Below are 18,944 nucleotides of genomic sequence, written 5' to 3'. Positions count from 1 at the left end.
CCTTGCCTCATCGCGCCTTGAAACACTTGTGTATAGGCACGTTATTAATGCCATATCATATCATATCATATCATGACACATGTCCGTGATGTTGTGTAGATTCACTCATGCAGAGCGGTCACCGTTGTATCCACTGTGTCTATCCACTGTGTCTGTGGTGTACAAGCCATGATGCATGACCCTCCGGTGATGTGTGTGCATGGGAACAGTGTAAGCCATAATGCATGTGAGTTTGCAGTCAACATTTTGGTTAACAGAGGCCTTTGTACATGGATGCTGATGTTGATTGTAGGCGCCAGGACTGTTTCTGCATGTGTGTTGAGTGCATTCCCCCATGTGTTGTGGAGGGACAGGATGGAAGTGACATTGGACAGTGCCACTCATGTGTTATTGCTTCCTTTCTAGGGGAATATTGTACTGTACCCTGATGCTTCTGTTCTATGTCTCCCTCTACGCAGCGTCAAGTGAAGAAGAGGGCGGAGACAGCGCTGTGGAGCCAAGCGGCGGGGATGCCTCCACCAGGCGGCGACGCAAGGCCCAGCCACCCTCCCAGGAATTGCCAACATCTGTGAGCGAGGGGGCTGGTGCTGCGTCTGCCACTACGGCTGTAGCGGAAGGGCCGGGTGAGCCCCCACAGGGGCTTGCAATGGCGGAAGACGGTGTGGAGACATCCAGGTTGGTGGTCTCCACAGAGGAGGAGAAGCCTGCTACTGAGCCGCACATGAGTCCTGGTGGGGGTAGTACCACTGGTGCAAGTGGTGCAATCCAGGGCCAGGATCAGGAGGCAGCACAGGTCACCGCGGAGGGGCCTGTGCATGTCGCTGTCCTTGACCCTGTGACTGCACCACCGTGCACCAGCAGGGATGCCCCGTCCCAGGCCCGTCTGCAGGTAGGGGGGAGTGCCACGTCCTCTGCCTCTCCACTACCTGCGAACAAGGGGTCCCTCGACCGTATGGACTCCGTCCTGGTTGGTGTCGCTTTGCGCACGCGTGACATTCGTGATGACGTGCGTGCTTCCTGGGCGGAGCACACACGCCATCACGAACAGTAGAATCGCAACGTGGCACTGTTGGGAGGGGCCCTGGTCGGTGGGTTCCTACATGTGTCGCGCACTCTAACGGACCTCTCCTCCTCTGTGGAGACTATGCCCCAGTCATTCTCCCTGCCGTCTTCCGGCCCAGATTCCACCAGGGCCCCCTGTGGACCTGGCCTGACCAACACAGCCAGCTTGGTGGAGATCCCATCCCTGCCACAGTCGGGAGTCGGCAGTCCAGCAGGGGTGGACACTCCAACAACTGGAGTCCAGCAGATGGAGGATGTGCAGGCATCGGACAGGGCACATGGACAGCAGCAACAGCAGCAGGCTCTAGGTGGGAGCAATTATGGCTCATGGTCAACGACATCAGAGGGGCAGTCATCGGCCAGAGGGCAGGAGAACCCTGGAATGGGTGTGTCTTCCGTGTGGCTGCTGTTGGGCCAGCGCATAGATGCGGAGCGGCGGCGGGCGGAAGAGGCATGGCTCACCATGGTCAGGGCGGAGTTCTCCATGCGTCGGGCGTTGCGGCAGGCAGACTGCCTTGAGGCAACTGGCAGGGAGTTGGAACAGGCCATGACTGCATCCCTGCGAGACCTCGGGGCCAGGGTGTAACGCTCACCTGATTCCCGTAGAGGCGCCGGTCTTGACTGGGTGTATACCGTATCTTCAAAGGTGATGTGTAACACACGGCTGGCTCTTTGGGCTGGACCTCTGTGCACTGTATGTCTGACTTGAAGGGTAAGATGTCTGCAGATAGAAAATATGGGATTAAGGAACGGGGTTATTGAATGTATCTCTCTTCTTCCCTTTCTCTTCTCCTGTAGCACCCCAAAGGTTAACGCTCTCACCTTAGGTAAGTGAACGCCGTGCTCTCCATCTGCCTCGGGGCAGGGTGCTGTAACCAGTTTCTTCACTGGATAAGGGGAGCAGGCCTCTTGACTTCAGAGGACTGCTGTCCGTCGTTTACTGCACGAACGGTAAGTTTCGAGTAATTCTAATGTCTTTAAAGTCTTTAGTAATGATGTTTCTTGTTTTGCAGGGTTCCGGCGATGGCGGATGACGGGCTGAAGTGAGTTGAAGATGGAGCCCGTGTGATGAATAGAAGCGCCTGGAAGCACGTAAGTAAGTGCTTGTTGCCTGCTTCACGATGCGCTCTAACTGTCTTTTTATTTTGCAGGTACAAGTTCGGAGCGGCTGCAGGGTGCCGGAATACCCACTGGGTTAGATGTGGAAAGGAGTAATGGCACGTGAGTATTAAAGTTCCCCAATGTCTTTAAACACACCTTGTTTTGTCTTTCAGATGCGGGATGCAGCGCCGAAGGCCTCCGGAGCGTGCGAATAGTTGGTAAGCTTTTGTCTTTCAGATGCCGGAATGCAGTGTGAAGACTTCCGGAGCGCACGAAGAGTAGGTAAGCCTTTGTCTTTCAGATGCCGGAATGCAGCGCGAGGCGTTGGTGACAGCCGATGGACCAGGTAAGTGAAGAGCTGTCACTGAAGCCCGTAATGCTAACCTGTTCTTTCTTGTCTTTATAGGTGTTGCTGAAGACTGGATTCAGGATGGTAAGCCTTTTTCCTTAGGCCCAGGATCAGATGCAGAAGACACGATGAGCGTTCTGCTGCAGAGGATGCAGAATAACGCAAAGCAAGATTCATCCATCGGGTGTGGTTTAAATAGCCTCCTGTAGTGCTTAGGTGTCTCCTTCCACAGCCACGCCTAGGTAAGAAAAGAGTTCCTGCTTTCCAGAAGAGTTCCAGTGTTCTGAATCTAGGGAGTGGCTCCTGCCCCACCCAACAGGAAAAGTAGTTCCAAACAGAAGAGGATCAGAGGCTCAACTGGCAGGCAAGTAAGCAGCATGGTCTGCTGCAGGTAAGTCCACCCAAGCATTATGAGCCCGGCGCTTCCAGCGCTGGGAATGGGAATATTTATGAGCCTGGTGCCACTGGCGCCAGGACTGGGTCCAAAAGATCCCAATTGGGACTGGTTGGCACTCGGAACCTGGGTTATGGATCTGCTTCCAAGGGAGTTGGGAAAACCCTGACCTTTTGGAAGCAGAGATCATGACACAGGGCAGAGGCCCGCCTCTGGGACATCCACATGGAGTTCGATGATGCCCTGGCCCGGGACATCACAGAGTGAGCCGCAGGACTTGCCCACCGCCATTGTATATAGTTAGATACTGTTAGGTTTCCTTTGTTCTTCTTTTAATTTGGAGTTAATGGACATTGCTCCACTTCGTGTGTATATAGTTTTTTTCTTCCTAGGACTTTTTTGTAGGTTTCCTTTTGTTTGTGGATCATGGACCATTTGGACTTACATTGTATATAGTTGCAGACTTGTACATACTTTCTTTTAATATATTCCCATGGATCAATGGTTTTTTTTAAATTTGGATTATGTTTTTATTATGGACATTGGCAATGGACCAATTTTTTTATTCTACGTGATTTTTCTTTTTTTTTAACTTCATTGGATTTGCAATCATTTTTTTCAACTTCGGTCATTGTGCATTGATTTTCAGTTTACTATTCCTCAAAGTCAGTTCTTTATGTTTTAAATACACATTTTTTATTACTTCAGAATTGGTGTTGTGTTCTGTAATTGGTTTTGTGCATGTATCATTGAACATTTCCTCAGTCACTGTGTGGCTACGTTGTGCATTCCTGCATGGGCATGGTGGTTCATTTCATCTATCATGGCATGGGTAATTTGGGAGTGGGTTCTGTGGATGGTTGCATGCTTGGATTGGGGGGCAAGGGGGATTAGGGTTGACTTTCGGGACATGGGTCTGTTTTGTTAGGACATGTCGTTTGTTGGGACATAAGTCTGGGCCTGAGGCTCACTGCAGGGAGGTGAGGGTGCTGGGGGACATGAGTCGGGGTCTGCTGGTAGGTGCCCCTCACTGCTGGGGGGTGGGGGTGCTGGGGGACATGAGTCGGGGCCTGAGGCTCACTGCTGGGGGGTGGGGGTGCTGGGGGACATGAGTCGGGGCCTGCTGGCAGGTGCCCTTCACTGCTGGGGGTTGGGGGTGCTGGGTGACGTGAGTCGGGGCCTGAGGCTCACTGCGGGGGCTGGGGGTGCTGGGGGACATGAGTCGGGGCCTGCTGGCAGGTGCCCATCACTGCTGGGGGGTAGGGGTGCTGGGGGACATGAGTCGGGGCCTGCTGGCAGGTGCCCTTCACTGCTGGGGGATGGGGGTTCTGGGGGACATGAGTCGGGGCTTGAGGCTCACTGCTAGGGGGTGGGGGTGCTGGAGGACATGAGTCGGGGCCTGCTGGCAGGTGCCCATCACTTCTGGGGGGTGGGGGTGCTGGGGGACATGAGTCGGGGCCTGCTGGCAGGTGCCCTTCACTGCTGGGGGGTGGGGGTGCTGGGGGACATGACTCGGGGCCTGAGGCTCACTGCTAGGGGGTGGGGGTGCTGGGGGACATGACTCGGGGCCTGAGGCTCACTGCTAGGGGGTGGGGGTGCTGGGGACATGAGCCGGGGCCTGAGGCTCACTGCTGGGGGGTGGGGGTGCTGGGGCACATGAGTTGGGGCCTTCTGGCAGGTGCCCATCACTGCTGGGGGATGGGGGTGCTGGGGGACATGAGTCAGGGCCTGCTGGCAGGTGCCCTTCACTGCTGAGGGGTGGGGTGCTTGGGGACATGAGTCGGGCCTGAGGCTCACTGGTGGGGGGTGGGGGTGCTGGGGGAAATGAGTCGGGGCCTGCTGGCAGGTGCCCATCACTGCTGGGGGGTGGCAGTGCTGGGGGACATGAGTCGGGGCCTGAGGCTCACTGCTGGGGGGTGGGGGTGCTGGGGGACATGGGTTGGTGATCACTAGTGGAAGGTGACATGTGGGCTGGCTGGGGGGCATGCCCATGGTGGATGGGCTGCGTGCGGGACATGACCAGGGGTGCAGGATAGTCCCCTGTGGTGTGGGTTGCCTGCAGGGGCCGTGGAGGGAGTAGAGGGCACACCTGGGAGGACCCACACTGCCAATTCACATGTGGGACTCCCCGCGCACCCCACTGGATACACGTACCCGCTCTGACAGTGAAATTGTGTGTGATACTTCCCGCGTACCCCGAAAATTGACATACTCTGCTTGCACAGGCCCAATCGCGTGTGAAACTTCCCGTGAACCCCAGTAATACACGTATCCCGCTCGCACTGGGCCGACCGCATGTGAAACTTCCCACGCACCCCAGTAATACATGTACCCTGCTCGCACAGGGCCGATCGCGTGTGAAACTTCCCGTGCACCCCCGAAATACACATACCCCGCTTGCACAGGCCCAATCGCGAAACTTCCCGCGAACCCCAGTAATACACGTACCCCACTTGCACAGGGCCGACCGCATGTGAAACTTCCCGCAAACCCCAGAAATACACATACCCCGCTCGCACAGGGCCGATCGCGTGTGAAACTTCCCGCGCACCCCAGTAATACACGTATCCCGCTCGCACAGGACCGATTGCATGTGAAACTTCCCGCGCACCCCCGAAATACACGTACCCCGCTTGTACAGTCCCAATCGCGTGTGAAACTTCCCACAAACCCTAGTAATACACGTACCCCGCTCGCACAGGGCCGATCGCGTGTGAAACTTCCCGCGCACCCCATTAATACACGTAACCCGCTCGCACAGGCCCAATCGCATGTGAAACTTCCCACGCACCCCCGAAATACACATACCCCGCTCGCACAGGCCCAATCGTGTGTGAAACTTCCCGCGAACCCCAGTAATACATGTACTCCGCTCGCACAGGGCCGATCGCATGTGAAACTTCCCACGCACCCCCGAAATTCACATACACTGCTCGCAAGGGCCGATCACGTGTGAAACTTCCCACACACCCCCGAAATTCATGGACACTGCTCGCACAGGGCCAATCATGTGTGAAACTTCCCGCACAGCGGGGTACGTGTATTCGGAGGGGTGCGCGGGGAGTTTTACAGGCGTTTTTTTGGTTGGGGGCCTGTGCGCCTTGTACGGGATTTGTGCGCTGTACATGGTGCACGGGGAGGGGTTGGGGGCGTAACTGCCACTGCTGCAGGGTCGCTGCGCCACTCTGCACCACAGCTGGTAATGGATGTTGAAATCCATGAATACGCTGTGCGCGGAAATGGATTTTGGCGCACGCGGCTGGCGCAGACTTTCGCACGCACACACTGTGCGCCAGCCGCATGCGCCACTTGTGCGCTGAATTCTATGGATTACCCCCTTAATGTCGTCATTTCTGACCCACTTGTCTAATCCAGAAATGGGATAAAGATTTGGATTCAACAGAACAACATAACTTGCATACATAAAAATTGAATTATGCATTCATTTACATATTTTAATAACTCTGTTATGCATGCAGTGACAAACCATAAATTATGTCTCTGCATTCCGAATATTCATATGAATCTGAATATATCATTCTTATCATTGACACATCTGAATGTAGGGAAGTAAGAGAAGCATGAACATTCCAGTCCAACTCGATTCCAAATTCCCTTATGACACATAAAGATACATTGGGCCAACATAAAACCAGAGGACTTTCCTAATTGGTGTGAAAAAATGTAGGGAGCGTATCACTGGCTCTGCCCAATGTAAAGATTCTTTAATAAATGATGCTGCCTGGCTGAAGGTTGCAGGGTATTTACATGGTACCCACCCAACTCATAATTTCACATTTGGTGAAACAGCCATTTTATTGTATTTTTCCACTCCAATATTTAGGTGGTTGCGGTGTTAGGGTATATTTCAATTTCTATTTTGAGGTAGTTAGGGAACAGGTAGGAGTATAAAGGGCATATAGAGCTTGCACCCATGAAAAATGACACAAAAATCCAGTAAAGTGGTTCCGGTGAGTTGGGATCCAGGTTAAAGTGCCAGATTCCTTTAAACACAAATGCATTGACAGAAGGGAGAGTTTTCAGAAAGCCTCAAAGCAAGAGAGATAGCCAGATAGGAGAAAAAAGACTGGGTTTTCAACTAGAAGAAACCATTGGGAAAACTCCTTGAAAAAGCCTTTTCCAGATGGACTGAATACATAGAGGTCTATCCCAAGACAGATCCAGATTCCCGGGGAGGGACTTTAGAAGAAGGTGAACAGGTTGAAATGAAATGCTTACCCTGTGATGCAGCCTGAAACCGGTGGATGTCCCTACCCGCTTTGGGCCTTTGGAAGACAAACTAAAAGTGAGTAAAGAATAATCAGGAAAGATCGCTGTCTGAGTGGAAGAGCATATGCTCAGATATACTCCAAAGGTTGGCCCTCTCAGAAGACACTCTGCTGGAAAATCCAGGACTCGTAAAATGAAGATTACCTGACCTTGGTTGGATAACTACAAATGACAGGATTACTGTATCCAAAATAGGAGGTGTACTGAGAAGAGGGGAAACACTGAGTTACCCTAAAGAAATGACCTTCACCTACTCTAAGACAAGAGTTTTTGAGACTTTACCTAAATCTCTTCCCCACCAAGGAAGTAACTGAAAGATGGCGGACAGAAAGTGAGCGTAACTATACATGTAGACTATGCGCACAACTTTTTGAAACTCAGATGCACTTAACGATTGAGTGCTTGACTTTAAAGGACTCAAGGACAAAATACTTGAGTGATTTTCTAAAAAAAACTGCTCTACAAGGTCCCCAAGAGAAACATGGCTCCTCTTGATGCATGAGAGTTCAATCGTACCAGAGGTGAACTGACAAAATGATAATGAAACCTGGATTGTGTGGTTACCTCCCTGGTCTCGATAATGTATTTGTACGCAGTAATAGGTTCATACCCCCTTCTCCTTGCATTTTTTTATCTTTATCGCATTATTACTATCCAAAGACCTTTTATGTTATGTTCCCTTCTGGAATTATTTACTTGTTTGCTTTTTAATAATAATATGTTGTAAAATCATTTTTATGATGTCCAAAAGTAGCATCAAAAGTTTAAAATTGTAAACTCAAAAATGCTAATAAAAAAAAAATAAGTGAGTACAATGAAGCCTGAGTATTTAAAGAGATTGAAATTAAATATATTTTGGGGGAACACTGTTCAGAAGCTATGTCACCGAAAGTGGAATATATCACAAGATGTGTGTGCTTTGTGATTTAGAATTAAAATTGAAATCTTAAGGATCTTCGCGGCCTTAAGCCTTAAGGTAATTTTAGATTTCTGGAGGGTTTAGGCATACCTAAGTGAAATGGGGAATCACACTCCCTTATGATTGATGTCTGCCATAGTCAACACAGTAATTGAAATATATTAATTAATGAACACATGGAGCTGGTGCGCTGTTAGGGTGAAACTTATTCCTTGGGAATATTGGAAGAGTTTAGGCACTGCTGTACCAGCATTCCAAAAAGAAACAAAATATCTGAACCCAAGCATTTAAAAATATTTGCAACAAATTAAACAACAAAAATATATCAAATTGCCTAAGCTAGGAGCCAATAGTTTGTCACAGATAGTGTACACAATTTAGATTTTAAGTAGCTCAGGAATCAGAGAACTATATGTTAAAGTAAATACCTTTCTCCAATGACAATGTTTGGCAATGGTTTCAGAGAAAGCTAAGTATCTTGTTTAAAATATTATGCTGAGAACTGTTTTACTTCATTGAATAAAAACATCCAATGTCAATTTGTGTGTCTACATTTTGTAGTATGTTCTTCTATTGCGTGGAATAGTCACTCATATTTTTGTTTCTATGTATGGATGCTTGCGCAAATTGGAATAAAAACATTAACGACAGAATAGCAGGTAGATTGCATTTTCCTTTCTGTAGAAAAGATTCCAGAATTAATTTAAAGATTGTCAGGGGCTTCCCCAGTTATGTAAGTCAGGGACCACCTTTAATCCTTGATAGATTATTCTAAATAAAACAAAATATACAGATTAAAAAACAGCCAGTTTCTTGTCTCAGATTGTGGGGTGGGATTTATGTATCTGAAGAATATTACATTAGTGCCATTCTTCTGTAAAAAAAGAATCCTTACAAAATTAAATTCTACCATATATTGATGCCACTGCAGCGGAAAGTGGGACAAGCACATTATCCTGTATTTGTCTTTTATATTTATTTTTATTTATAGAGAACTTTACGTAAAAGTGCTTGACAAAATATAAAACGGTACAAATCATATGCAGGTAATAACATTGTTGAAATTAAATGGGAATGGAACAGAGGATAGGAAGTCAGAGTGCGGAGAGGAAAAGGAAGTGCGTTCCAATACCTGGGTGCAAGTAATGAGAAGGATCGATAACAGGATTTGGCACATGGGGGACGAGGAACGGAAAGGAGGAAAAGAGATTGGGAGATGAGAGAGCGTGTGGGGTGTAGAAATATATCAGCGAAGAGTGGTAGTGCGGTGGCAGATTGCGAACAGATTTTAATATGAGACAGAGAAAATGTTATCTGATTTGAGTATTCGTAATGTGCTCAGAACTGACTTAAATTTATAAAGGTGCATAAGGCATAAAGGTGTATACAATTGAAGAACAGATGAGATTGGAATGGAAGCCAGTGAAGAAATGGAAGAGCCGGAAAATACAATCGTGAGAAGAAAGAGGGAAGAAGATACATATAGATGAGTAATAAACACAGTGAAGAGGACTATGTTGAGTAGCAGGAAGACCAAGAAGAAAACTGAAACAGTAGAACAAATGAAAAACAATTAGCGACAAAACAAGTATCTTTGTAGTATATTGAAAAGAGGGAATCGACAGGAGTGTGAAAGAGCAGAAATATGAGAAGAGAAAGTGAGCGGAGAATAAATGTGTACACCAAGATTATAAACAGATGAAGCGATAAGAAGTAAAGCAGGGGGAAATTAAATAGAAGTTGGGGGAGAGGTGGAGGAATAGTACTAGCTAGAAAGAAAACAACCCCATCCTTGGCCTTGAAAGGATTGAGATGGAGAAAGTGATCAGACATCTAAGACTGGATAGTTAGGGGACAGGATGTGAGAGTGTTGTGGTTGGATGGGGTAAAGGAAGAAAAAATAAGAAGGGCTTTGGGTCATCAGCATTGAAGTGATAAGACAGAAAATAAGAAGTGATGATAGAAGCAAGATTTATTATGTAGAGAGAAAAATTAGCCCTGAGGTATACCAGGTTGAAGAGGAATAACAGAAGGGGCATGGCCAGCCCATGAGACAGAGTAGGTGTGGTTAGAAAGGTTTGAATGAAACCTGTTCAGAACAGTATCACTGAAACCTAGGGTGGAAAGAGAAAGAGGAGAAGAAAGTGGTTGACAAGTTAAGAAGAACTGTGAAAAACCAGAGTGTTTTTCACAAGCTAGTCCACAGGGATCCCGTACTCAGGTGGCTAGGGAAAGGCCATCGCTTTTGGATCCCGACCCTGGGGGAGGAGAAGCGAGGGAGGATCACCTGGGTAGGGGGTCCACAGGGAGTGGGGGAGAAGCACCCGATGGCGAGACATGGTATGCCCCTTTTTCCACAACCCATCTTACCCATATCCCTGTTTCTATTATGGGAAACTACAACTCCCTTAATTCCTCCCCACTTTGTCTTGACAAAAGTACTGTATCAAGGAAGATGAGGAATGAGGTCAGAAGGATTATCTCCCCTGACTTGCATTGGCCTTGTCCCTGTAATGAGGCCAGCAGAGTCAGGCACGTCGCTCTAGCAATGTACACCTGCTGCTTATTTACACTCCCAGTGAAGATAAAAGATGGTAAATAGAGGCACACTTTGAGTGAGGCTGGGTACGAGAAGAAACAGCACTTCCAAGGCAGTGGAAGTTGGAAGGCCAACGGGCTGATCAACAGTTAAGAGGATCGAGAACAAAGCCACGCAGGATTTCCAAACTTTCTGGAAGAAACAAGTGTTCGAAAGACAGAGCCAAGTAGGCGGAGGAGGAGAAACCTTCAAGTTGCCAGGAAGCGGCCCGCGACCCTCCCGGGTGAATGGCGTAGTTGGGGAGGAGCAGAGAAGACATTAGTAATGGCCTTGAACTGCTTGGAAAGATGAAAGACATCCAATTAACACAACAAGTGAGTTATCGAGTCCAGTTGATGTTAAAGGGAAAGAGAAAGTAATTTGAAAGTTGAAGGTTGCGCGTGTGCCGATAAAACGCGAATGAAGAAACCAATTATTGAAAGAAAAGGATACAAAGTAGCAGAGTGGACCTGCAAGAGGGAGTCACACATTCCAAAGTCTCTGTGAAAGGTTTTGAACTTTTGAAAGATATTACAAACCGGGATCAAAAGAAAGAAATAGTAAGGTAAATCAGAAGGATGGTTGTTTGTGTTAAGTCCTAAGTACTTATATTCCTTTACAACCTGCAAGGGGTTGCCCTGAAGGCCCCAAAAGAGATGGATTTTTTTCTTGGCTTGACTGGTAGCATTTATCAATATCTTGCATTTCTCCTGATTAATCGTGAGATAGTTGGGCTACACGTATTTTCCTAGCTGATTTAACAATGCCTGCAATCCCCTGGGAGTTTTTGCCAGCAACACTAAGTCGTCAGCATAAAATAACCAGATGATGGAATGACCACTTAGCTTCGCTGGATCAGAAACTACTTCATCAAACTGATGTCTCATATCTGCAATGAGAAAAGCTGAGGCCAGTGTAGAGCCTTGTTTCACGCCCCTGTAGGTCAAAATGGGGGCTGAAAGAGTTCCCTTTGTGGATAACCGTATTTGAATTGTTGTGTTAGAGTGTAATTCATGGATCCAGTATTGCAATGGCATCGGACAGTTTATCTCTAAGAAGCTCTCTAGAAACTGAATGAAACGCGGCCTGGAAGTCTATAAATGCCATGTATACAGCCTGTTTCCTCTCCATTTCATGAAGTTTAATTGCATGTAACGTTAGCACATTTACTGATGTACCTAGACCAATAACAAAACCCGTCGGAAAGGGATCTGGTATATTTGTTGTAGCTATCCAAGAGGAAAATTCTCTAAGGATAAGTCGGGCAAATAATGTACCCGGTACATCTAACTTAAAACACACTTTATGTCAGAATCCCATACTGAAAGTGGCAGACTTCTCAAAAGACGTCATAGTTCAGACTGATGCCTCTCTGACTAGATTGGAAGCTGTGTTATCCCAACTACACTACGGCTTATAAAATCCTATATTATTTGCCAGTCGCAAGTTATTTTCCAGAGAGAGAAACTATTCAGTTTTAGAATTAGAGGTGTTAGCCATCAAATGGGCCATCCTTTACTTTAAATATTACCTCCTCAGAAAAAATTCATTTTAGTTACAGATCATTCTCCCCTTGTCTGGGTTAGTCAGCGAAAATAATCGAACCCACGTGTTATATGATGGTCTATGGACTTACAGCCATACTGTTTCACAGTGGAACATCGGAAAGGCAAAGATCAGAGCAAAATGGATTGCCTGTCACAGTTCCCCTGTGAAACAGATTCATCCATATCGCATAGGGAAAGGGTATGTGAGAAACCAGAGGGTGTTTCACAACCTAGTCCCTGGGGATCCCGTACTCAGGTGGCCATCGCTTTTGGATCCCGACCCTGGGGTTGGACAAGCGAGGGAGGATCACTTGGGTAGGGGGTCCTCAGGGGGTGGGGGAGAAGCACCCAATGGCAAGACATGGTATCCCCCTTTTTCCACAACTTATCCAACCCATGTCCCTGTTTATTTTATGGGAAACTACAACTCCCATAATTCCTCTCCACTTTAAATACGGCACTAAGGAAGTTGGGGAATGAGGTCAGAAGGATTACCTCCCCTGACTTGCATTGGCTATGTCCCTGTAATGAGGCCAGGCAGAGTCAGCCGCATAGCTCTAACAATGTACACCCACCACTTATTAAAACTTCCTGTGAAGATAAAAGGTGTCGTGCACAGGCACAATTTGAGCGAGGCTGGGTACAAGAAGGAACAGCTCTTCCGAGGCTGATGCGAACCAGGCAGTGGAAGTTAGTAGGCCAGTGGGATGATCAACAATTGAGAAGATAGTGAAAAAGCCAGCCAAGATTTCCAAACTTTCAGGAAGCCGCCAGTGTTCGAAAAGGCAGACCTGAGCGAGCAGAGAAAAGAAACCTTCAAGTTGCCAGGAAGCGGCCAGTGACCCTCACAGGTGAACGGCAGAGTTGGGGAGGAGCCGAGAAGGCGTTGGTAACGGCCTTGAGCTGCAGGGAAAAGATGAAAGACATCCAATTAACACAACTGGTGAGTTATTGAGAGCAACAAAAGTCTAGTTTATGTTAACGGGAAAGTGACTGCAATTTGAAAGTTGAAGGTTGTGCTTGTGCCGCTAAAACGCAAATGAAACAAACAATTGTTAAAAGAAAAAGATACAAAGTAGCAGAGTGGTCCTGCGAGAGGGAGAGGGACATTTGAAAGTACCTGTAAAATATCATGAATTTTTTTAATATATTACAAGCAGAGAAAAAGGAAAGAAAGTTAAATAAGAGGAAAATGAAATACGTGAATAGTGATATATGCCAAGAGGGCAAAAGTTAAATATAAGAACTTTGGAAAATGCCAAAAATGCAAGAGAAAGAGAATAAGAACTACAAGTACCGAGAGGCATTGCTGCTACAAGAGAAGATTGTGAATTATTGAAATAGAGGCTGAATTGGTCATGCAGAGCTCTATGTAAATTTCTTGCAGTTTTGAAAGGCATTCAACAGACAAAAGTTATCATAGATAAAACATGGGGAAGGGAACCCTCAACAAGCAGAGACAGGCTTGAGCCCGGCAGAGGCAAGCCTGTGCAGAACTGTGAGAAATTAAGAACATATGAACTGAGTTTTGATGACAAGGTGGGTAAAGGTGATTGTACTACCAGAACATGAAAGCCTAAAATGTGAACTGTTGAATCGTACCAGTAAGCCAAAGTGTGCAAGACTCATAGAACTGTGCCATCCACCTATCCTTTGTTTATTAAGAGACTCTCTAGAACCCGTGGGGTTGAACCTGGGGAAGGGAGTTGGTACTGAAGCCATTCTGACATTTATTTTTGAGACACTATTTTCCGTCTTGTATTCCCTTAACACATTCGTTATTTTGGTTTTCCTGCGCATTTCAAAGGCTAGCAGTAACTAAACACAGGGTGATTTAGCAGTGGGCTTTTCAGACCCCCCTACTTTAGTCTGTGTTGGGGAGGTCAGACCTTATTTTAAGAAAAACCGTATAAACTAGGAATAACTATGGTATGCAAAATACATTGGGGGTCATTATGAGTTGGGCGGTAAGGGATACCGGGCACCGGTAAGGAGAACGGTGCAGGTAATCCCTTACTGCTCAATTCCAAGGTCTCTTAGCGGGATCCGTAAAGGACGTGTGGTCTGACCACACGTCCTTTACAGGTCCCGCTAAGGGACCAGGGCACTAATAACGGGCCTGCTATTCGCAGGCCGTTATTAGCGCCTTCCCCATTCCCATTGAGCCCTATAAGGGCTCAATGGGAATGGGGAATGGTTGGTTGAATGGGGACGTACCGGGTCCGCACAGGTCGGAATGTCCCAGTAAGTCCCCATTCAACCAGACCGGTGCCGGACCCGGCATTGGAGGCAGCCATGGCGCAAATAGCGTCATGGCTACCTCCAATCTCTGAATGTGGGCCATTGTTTCAGAGCAAGGTACTCCCATCCGATGCTAAGTGCACCCTCAAATGCCCAGATCCTGACATTATAGACCAACTGAAGCCTCACATGCGAGATGCAGTCATCACAAGCAATGTAAAGCACGACCTATGCAGGTGCTGTCCTCATCACATACCAGGTGAAATCACAAATGCCCACATATTGCCTTCTTATGCCCAGCCCTGCACCAGGACATTTAGGTTCACTACCTTATGTAACAATATGAGTGACACAAAAATATTCGGAGTCATTATGGTCCATTCCTGCCTTGTAAATGGATGCAAAACTGTTCAAATACTCAACTGCACTTGGAAACCAATGGTCCGGAGAAAGCCAGGAAAGAAATACTGATATAGCAAAATGTTGACATGTTAGGTAAAAAATAGCATTATCTGATAGCCTGGGACACTGATAGAATTAGAGGTATGTCTATTGTTTGCTTACATACTACACAATTAGGTTTAAAATTGCCCCTTTAAATCAATTTGCCACTTTGCCCAAGTCTTTCTGATCACTGATCAATAACATGAGGGTGTAACAGATGGCGCTGGTTGACAGCTACACATGCACTTTTAAAGCGCTGTTTTAAAATAAATGACAAGCATCAGCAAATCACTCTCGGCTTCACAAAGCCCTGTGCATATTCTCTCTCCACTGAGTCTGACTAGATTGAGTTAAGTTTCTAAAGTTGCACCTGAGATTGCTGCAGCCCGTATTTGTGCAGAACTACTGTTCAATGGAAGGTTTAATTTCCATTAGTACCCGGCGTGGGGGGTGTGGCGGCCTCCCAGCCAATGGAGAGGCTCAGAACACGGGCGTCGCCCTGGCCTGCTGTAACTGTGATCGCTGGGGCTTTACCTGAAGTGGTAATGCGCCCCCCGCCCCCACACGCGCCCCGCTCGGGGCTTATTGCTTAAATATATTATTCTTGCATAGAATGTGTGTGTTCGCATGCTGTCCCAACATGCACACTCTGCACAATAGACATTTTTTGCAACTAAGACCCTGCTTTGAGCAGTGACACAGCTTTACAGCAGGTGTGCACTGCAATAGTAGACCAGCCCTTCCCCCCTGCTCTTTCTCACACGGTTGAGGAAGGGGTACCCTTCTCCGTGGTACATCGCCTGTTGTTGTTACCGCTAACATGTAAATAGATTCACAGGACCTGAGCAAACTGCTTTAAAATATGAACAGGTAAGTAGCACGACACATTGTGCACTGTGACAATATAATCATGTTGCTAAAGATGGCAGTGAGGCAAGACCACGCAGTTGAATGTTTGTTATTTTTATGCGTATTTCTTTCAGCTGCATAACAGAGCAAGAATGAATGGACATATCGCGACAGATTCTCAAAACATTTTTGGGAGCAAGTGAGGAGATGCTCTAGCTAGCACATCTCCTCACTTGCGCCCAAAAAAGTAGCAGCACAATTCATCTAACGCAATTTACCAACCTCATGCGGCGGCTGGAGCGATGCTGCTGTCATTCTGTCATTCTGCGCGGACGCCGTTGCTTGGCGGGGACTGTCCGCTGTTTCCTGCGGCACTCATTACGAGTTTGGTGGTGGAGGTAATTCAGTTACAGACATTTTTTCTGCACCGCCAAATTACAAGTTTTGGTGGAATTACCGCAGGTGGACCTACGGGTGTTAATTCTGCAGATTTTTGGAGGAAAAGTGGAGGATGTACCTTCAGCATGATGCTGGAGGTGAATCCTCAATTTTTCTTCCAGAAATGTGTGGCATTACCACTAGGTAATTCCCCCAGTGGTAATTCCACCAAAAATCCACAATGAAGTCCTGTGATCTGCAGAAAATGGGGATTTACACCACCTACCACCACTTGTAATCATGTGGCAATTCCACAGGACCAAGTGGTGGTAACTAATAATCCGTTTGGTGTTATTTCAGACGCTTTACCTCCGAAATACCACCAAATTCGTAATGAGGCTCGGTGTGGCGCCGCTCGCTGCCCTCTGTTTTGGAGCTGCACGGGAGTTTGTCTCGTGCTTGCGCAGTCTTCCCTCGTTGGTTGGGGTTCCATGTCAGGATCTCTGTGGCTGGGGGCTCATGAGGGTATTTGTACCAATGGCTGGGGTGCCTCCAGGCACTGGCCATGCTTGTGGGCATGTGGCTGTGGCCAGGGGTGGACTGCGAACCCAACAAGGCCGAAAATAACGACTTTTTAAAGACGAATTTTTGGAGGATTTTGATACCCTTATTAAATAAATAGATAGGGGATGGGGAAATGGTGGAATTTAAGGTAGGGGCGTGTGGTGGGGTGCTGCGGGGGTGTGCCCTCGCAATGTACAAATAAATAAATAAATAAATTGACTTAAAAAACTCGTTTCTGTTCGGCCTCGTTATTTTAATTTTGCTGTTTTAACGTAGAACCTACGGGCACAGCTCCTCATTTACTAATTGTCATGAGGGGACTATCAGTTTGGTTTCTTCTTAATGGAAGCACTGACTAGCAAGTATGGGGTTGAAATCAGGGAGTTCTTGGGTATGCTTCCAGCTGTTCTTGACTCATTATCAGGAATGTGTTTTTCTGGCCGTGTCACTACCAAGCACCATGAGCACACATAGTTTTTTTTATTTTTTTTATAAAGGCTGATGCTGTATCCTTGGTCAAAGTCACGTCTTCTGTAATATTTAGGACATCAGCCCAAAGCAAATAGTAATCATGTGTCTCAGAAGAGATGGACAAGCAAGGTACTGAAGAGCAAGTAAGCAACCACATTCTTCAAAATGGGGTGCTTGGATCAAGCTCTTTTCTTTATTGTCCGGGTCGTTTTTCCAAATTGTGCTACTTTTCCACATTCATTGGAAATAAGAGTTTTCTTTTTTTTAAAAGACACCTCCCCCAAATAAGGAAGCCTTCTCACGGGCCTAGATCTCCTGAACTTTAGGGTGTAGTCTAACTTTGGTTTTACACCATCGTGGTACAACCTCATCATTCATTTGGGAAATGTTACTGGACCTCAACGCAAGATCTCAACACATACTGGTGATTAGAGAAAGGTGGTTTGTCAACTAGACAACTAGGGTCGCCTTCCCAAAGTCTGATGGCCACCCTCCAGCTGAAGGTCAAGGGCACATCACTTCATTATCAGGGCTTCCTCTCTGGAGCCCAACCCCTTTGTTGCAAATAGGACGTCCTACCTTTGGAAGAGCTCAGTGACCTACCTGTTCTTTGTTAGCATGGAAACTAGACTGTGCCACCCAACCCACCCTTGTAGGTGTCCTTGGTATTCCTTCTAGGTATCTCCCCACCGTGGTTCACTGCCCTCACCTTCAACTCTCAGAAGTGACAAGTTGATGGTTTGATTTCTTTGCATTTCGTGTCAGGGAGGCACACGGGTTTACAGACATTCATAAGAGCGTGCCCACCACACCATGCTCTTACAATGGGCTTCACTTTAATAAAAGATGCATATCAAGAAAAGTCTGCCAATTTTTCATATATCTTTCACTTTGTACGTTATTAACCACCTTAGTGATCCCTTGCTATATACAATACGGAGCACTTAAAAAACAGCAGAAGCAACATTTTTAAATATGCACACGTAGCAAGTGCCCTCCAACATCCCATTAGATAGTCACTGTTTCTACTTCATGCTTGCATCTAAGATTGTAAAACTGTATAATCGGCTCTTACCCCTCACTGAATCCGCAGAGGTAAAAGCCAGCAGTGCTAGGATACCGCAAGACTTCTGGAAAACGTCAATTTCAATGTTTCTTCTGTGTTGCATCGCTGAGACCTGAAGAGGATTAGTCGTGGTCACCGGAGTGGTGGCTGGTTTGTTCTCGTGTGGCTCTCTGTGTGGGCCACCGGGCGGCAATTGCAGTTTGCAGGTTAGCTCCTCCGAAGTAAGGCCCTTCCTATGGGTGTGTTCAGATATGTAGTGAGTGATTTCCTGTGCTCGTGACTCATAGTGACTCTGACCAAATATCTTACCGGATGGATCAGTCGCAAAAAGCATCTCAGCAGACACAATGTGTCAAGAAAAGTGGGCTGCCGCCATCCTTGTGGTAGGTCATTTAGGTCACTCATTTAAAGCATATTATACCAAGTCTCTCTCTCTCTCTCTCTCTCTATCTCTCCCTCTCGTTGCAGCTAAGAGAGAGTTAAGGTGATCAGATTTAACAAGAAAAATACATAGGACCACAACCTTTCAAATTCAGGAATGAAAACTTGGTTAAAGAGATGTTAAGGTGAAGATTTAACGCAACAAAACAACAGAAATTCGGCAGCAATTTCAAGCAAAGCCACCTTAGCTTCATGCCCGCCCCCTGTTGCGCAGTGTATGACCACAATTATGACATCAGAGATTACATCA

At 46.9% G+C, this 18,944-nt stretch overlaps 1 protein-coding gene across 1 annotated transcript in view; it reads right to left on the bottom strand.

The window, feature by feature from the left end:
- Positions 1-18,458, bottom strand: part of LOC138525776 (cell surface glycoprotein CD200 receptor 1-B-like) — a 142,225-nt gene extending 123,767 nt beyond the window's left edge. Inside the window, exon 1 of the mRNA XM_069635976.1 lies at positions 18,263-18,458. Within this exon, the coding sequence (XP_069492077.1) occupies positions 18,263-18,356 (94 nt within the window). The 5' untranslated portion in view covers positions 18,357-18,458. The remainder of the gene's footprint in view (positions 1-18,262) is intronic.
- Positions 18,459-18,944: the final 486 nt, after the last annotated feature.

Source organism: Ambystoma mexicanum, chromosome 7p (assembly GCF_040938575.1).
Source record: "Ambystoma mexicanum isolate Mex_15411 chromosome 7p, UKY_AmexF1_1, whole genome shotgun sequence".
NCBI lineage: Eukaryota > Metazoa > Chordata > Amphibia > Caudata > Ambystomatidae > Ambystoma > Ambystoma mexicanum.
This window is presented reverse-complemented; position numbering and strand designations above follow the sequence as displayed.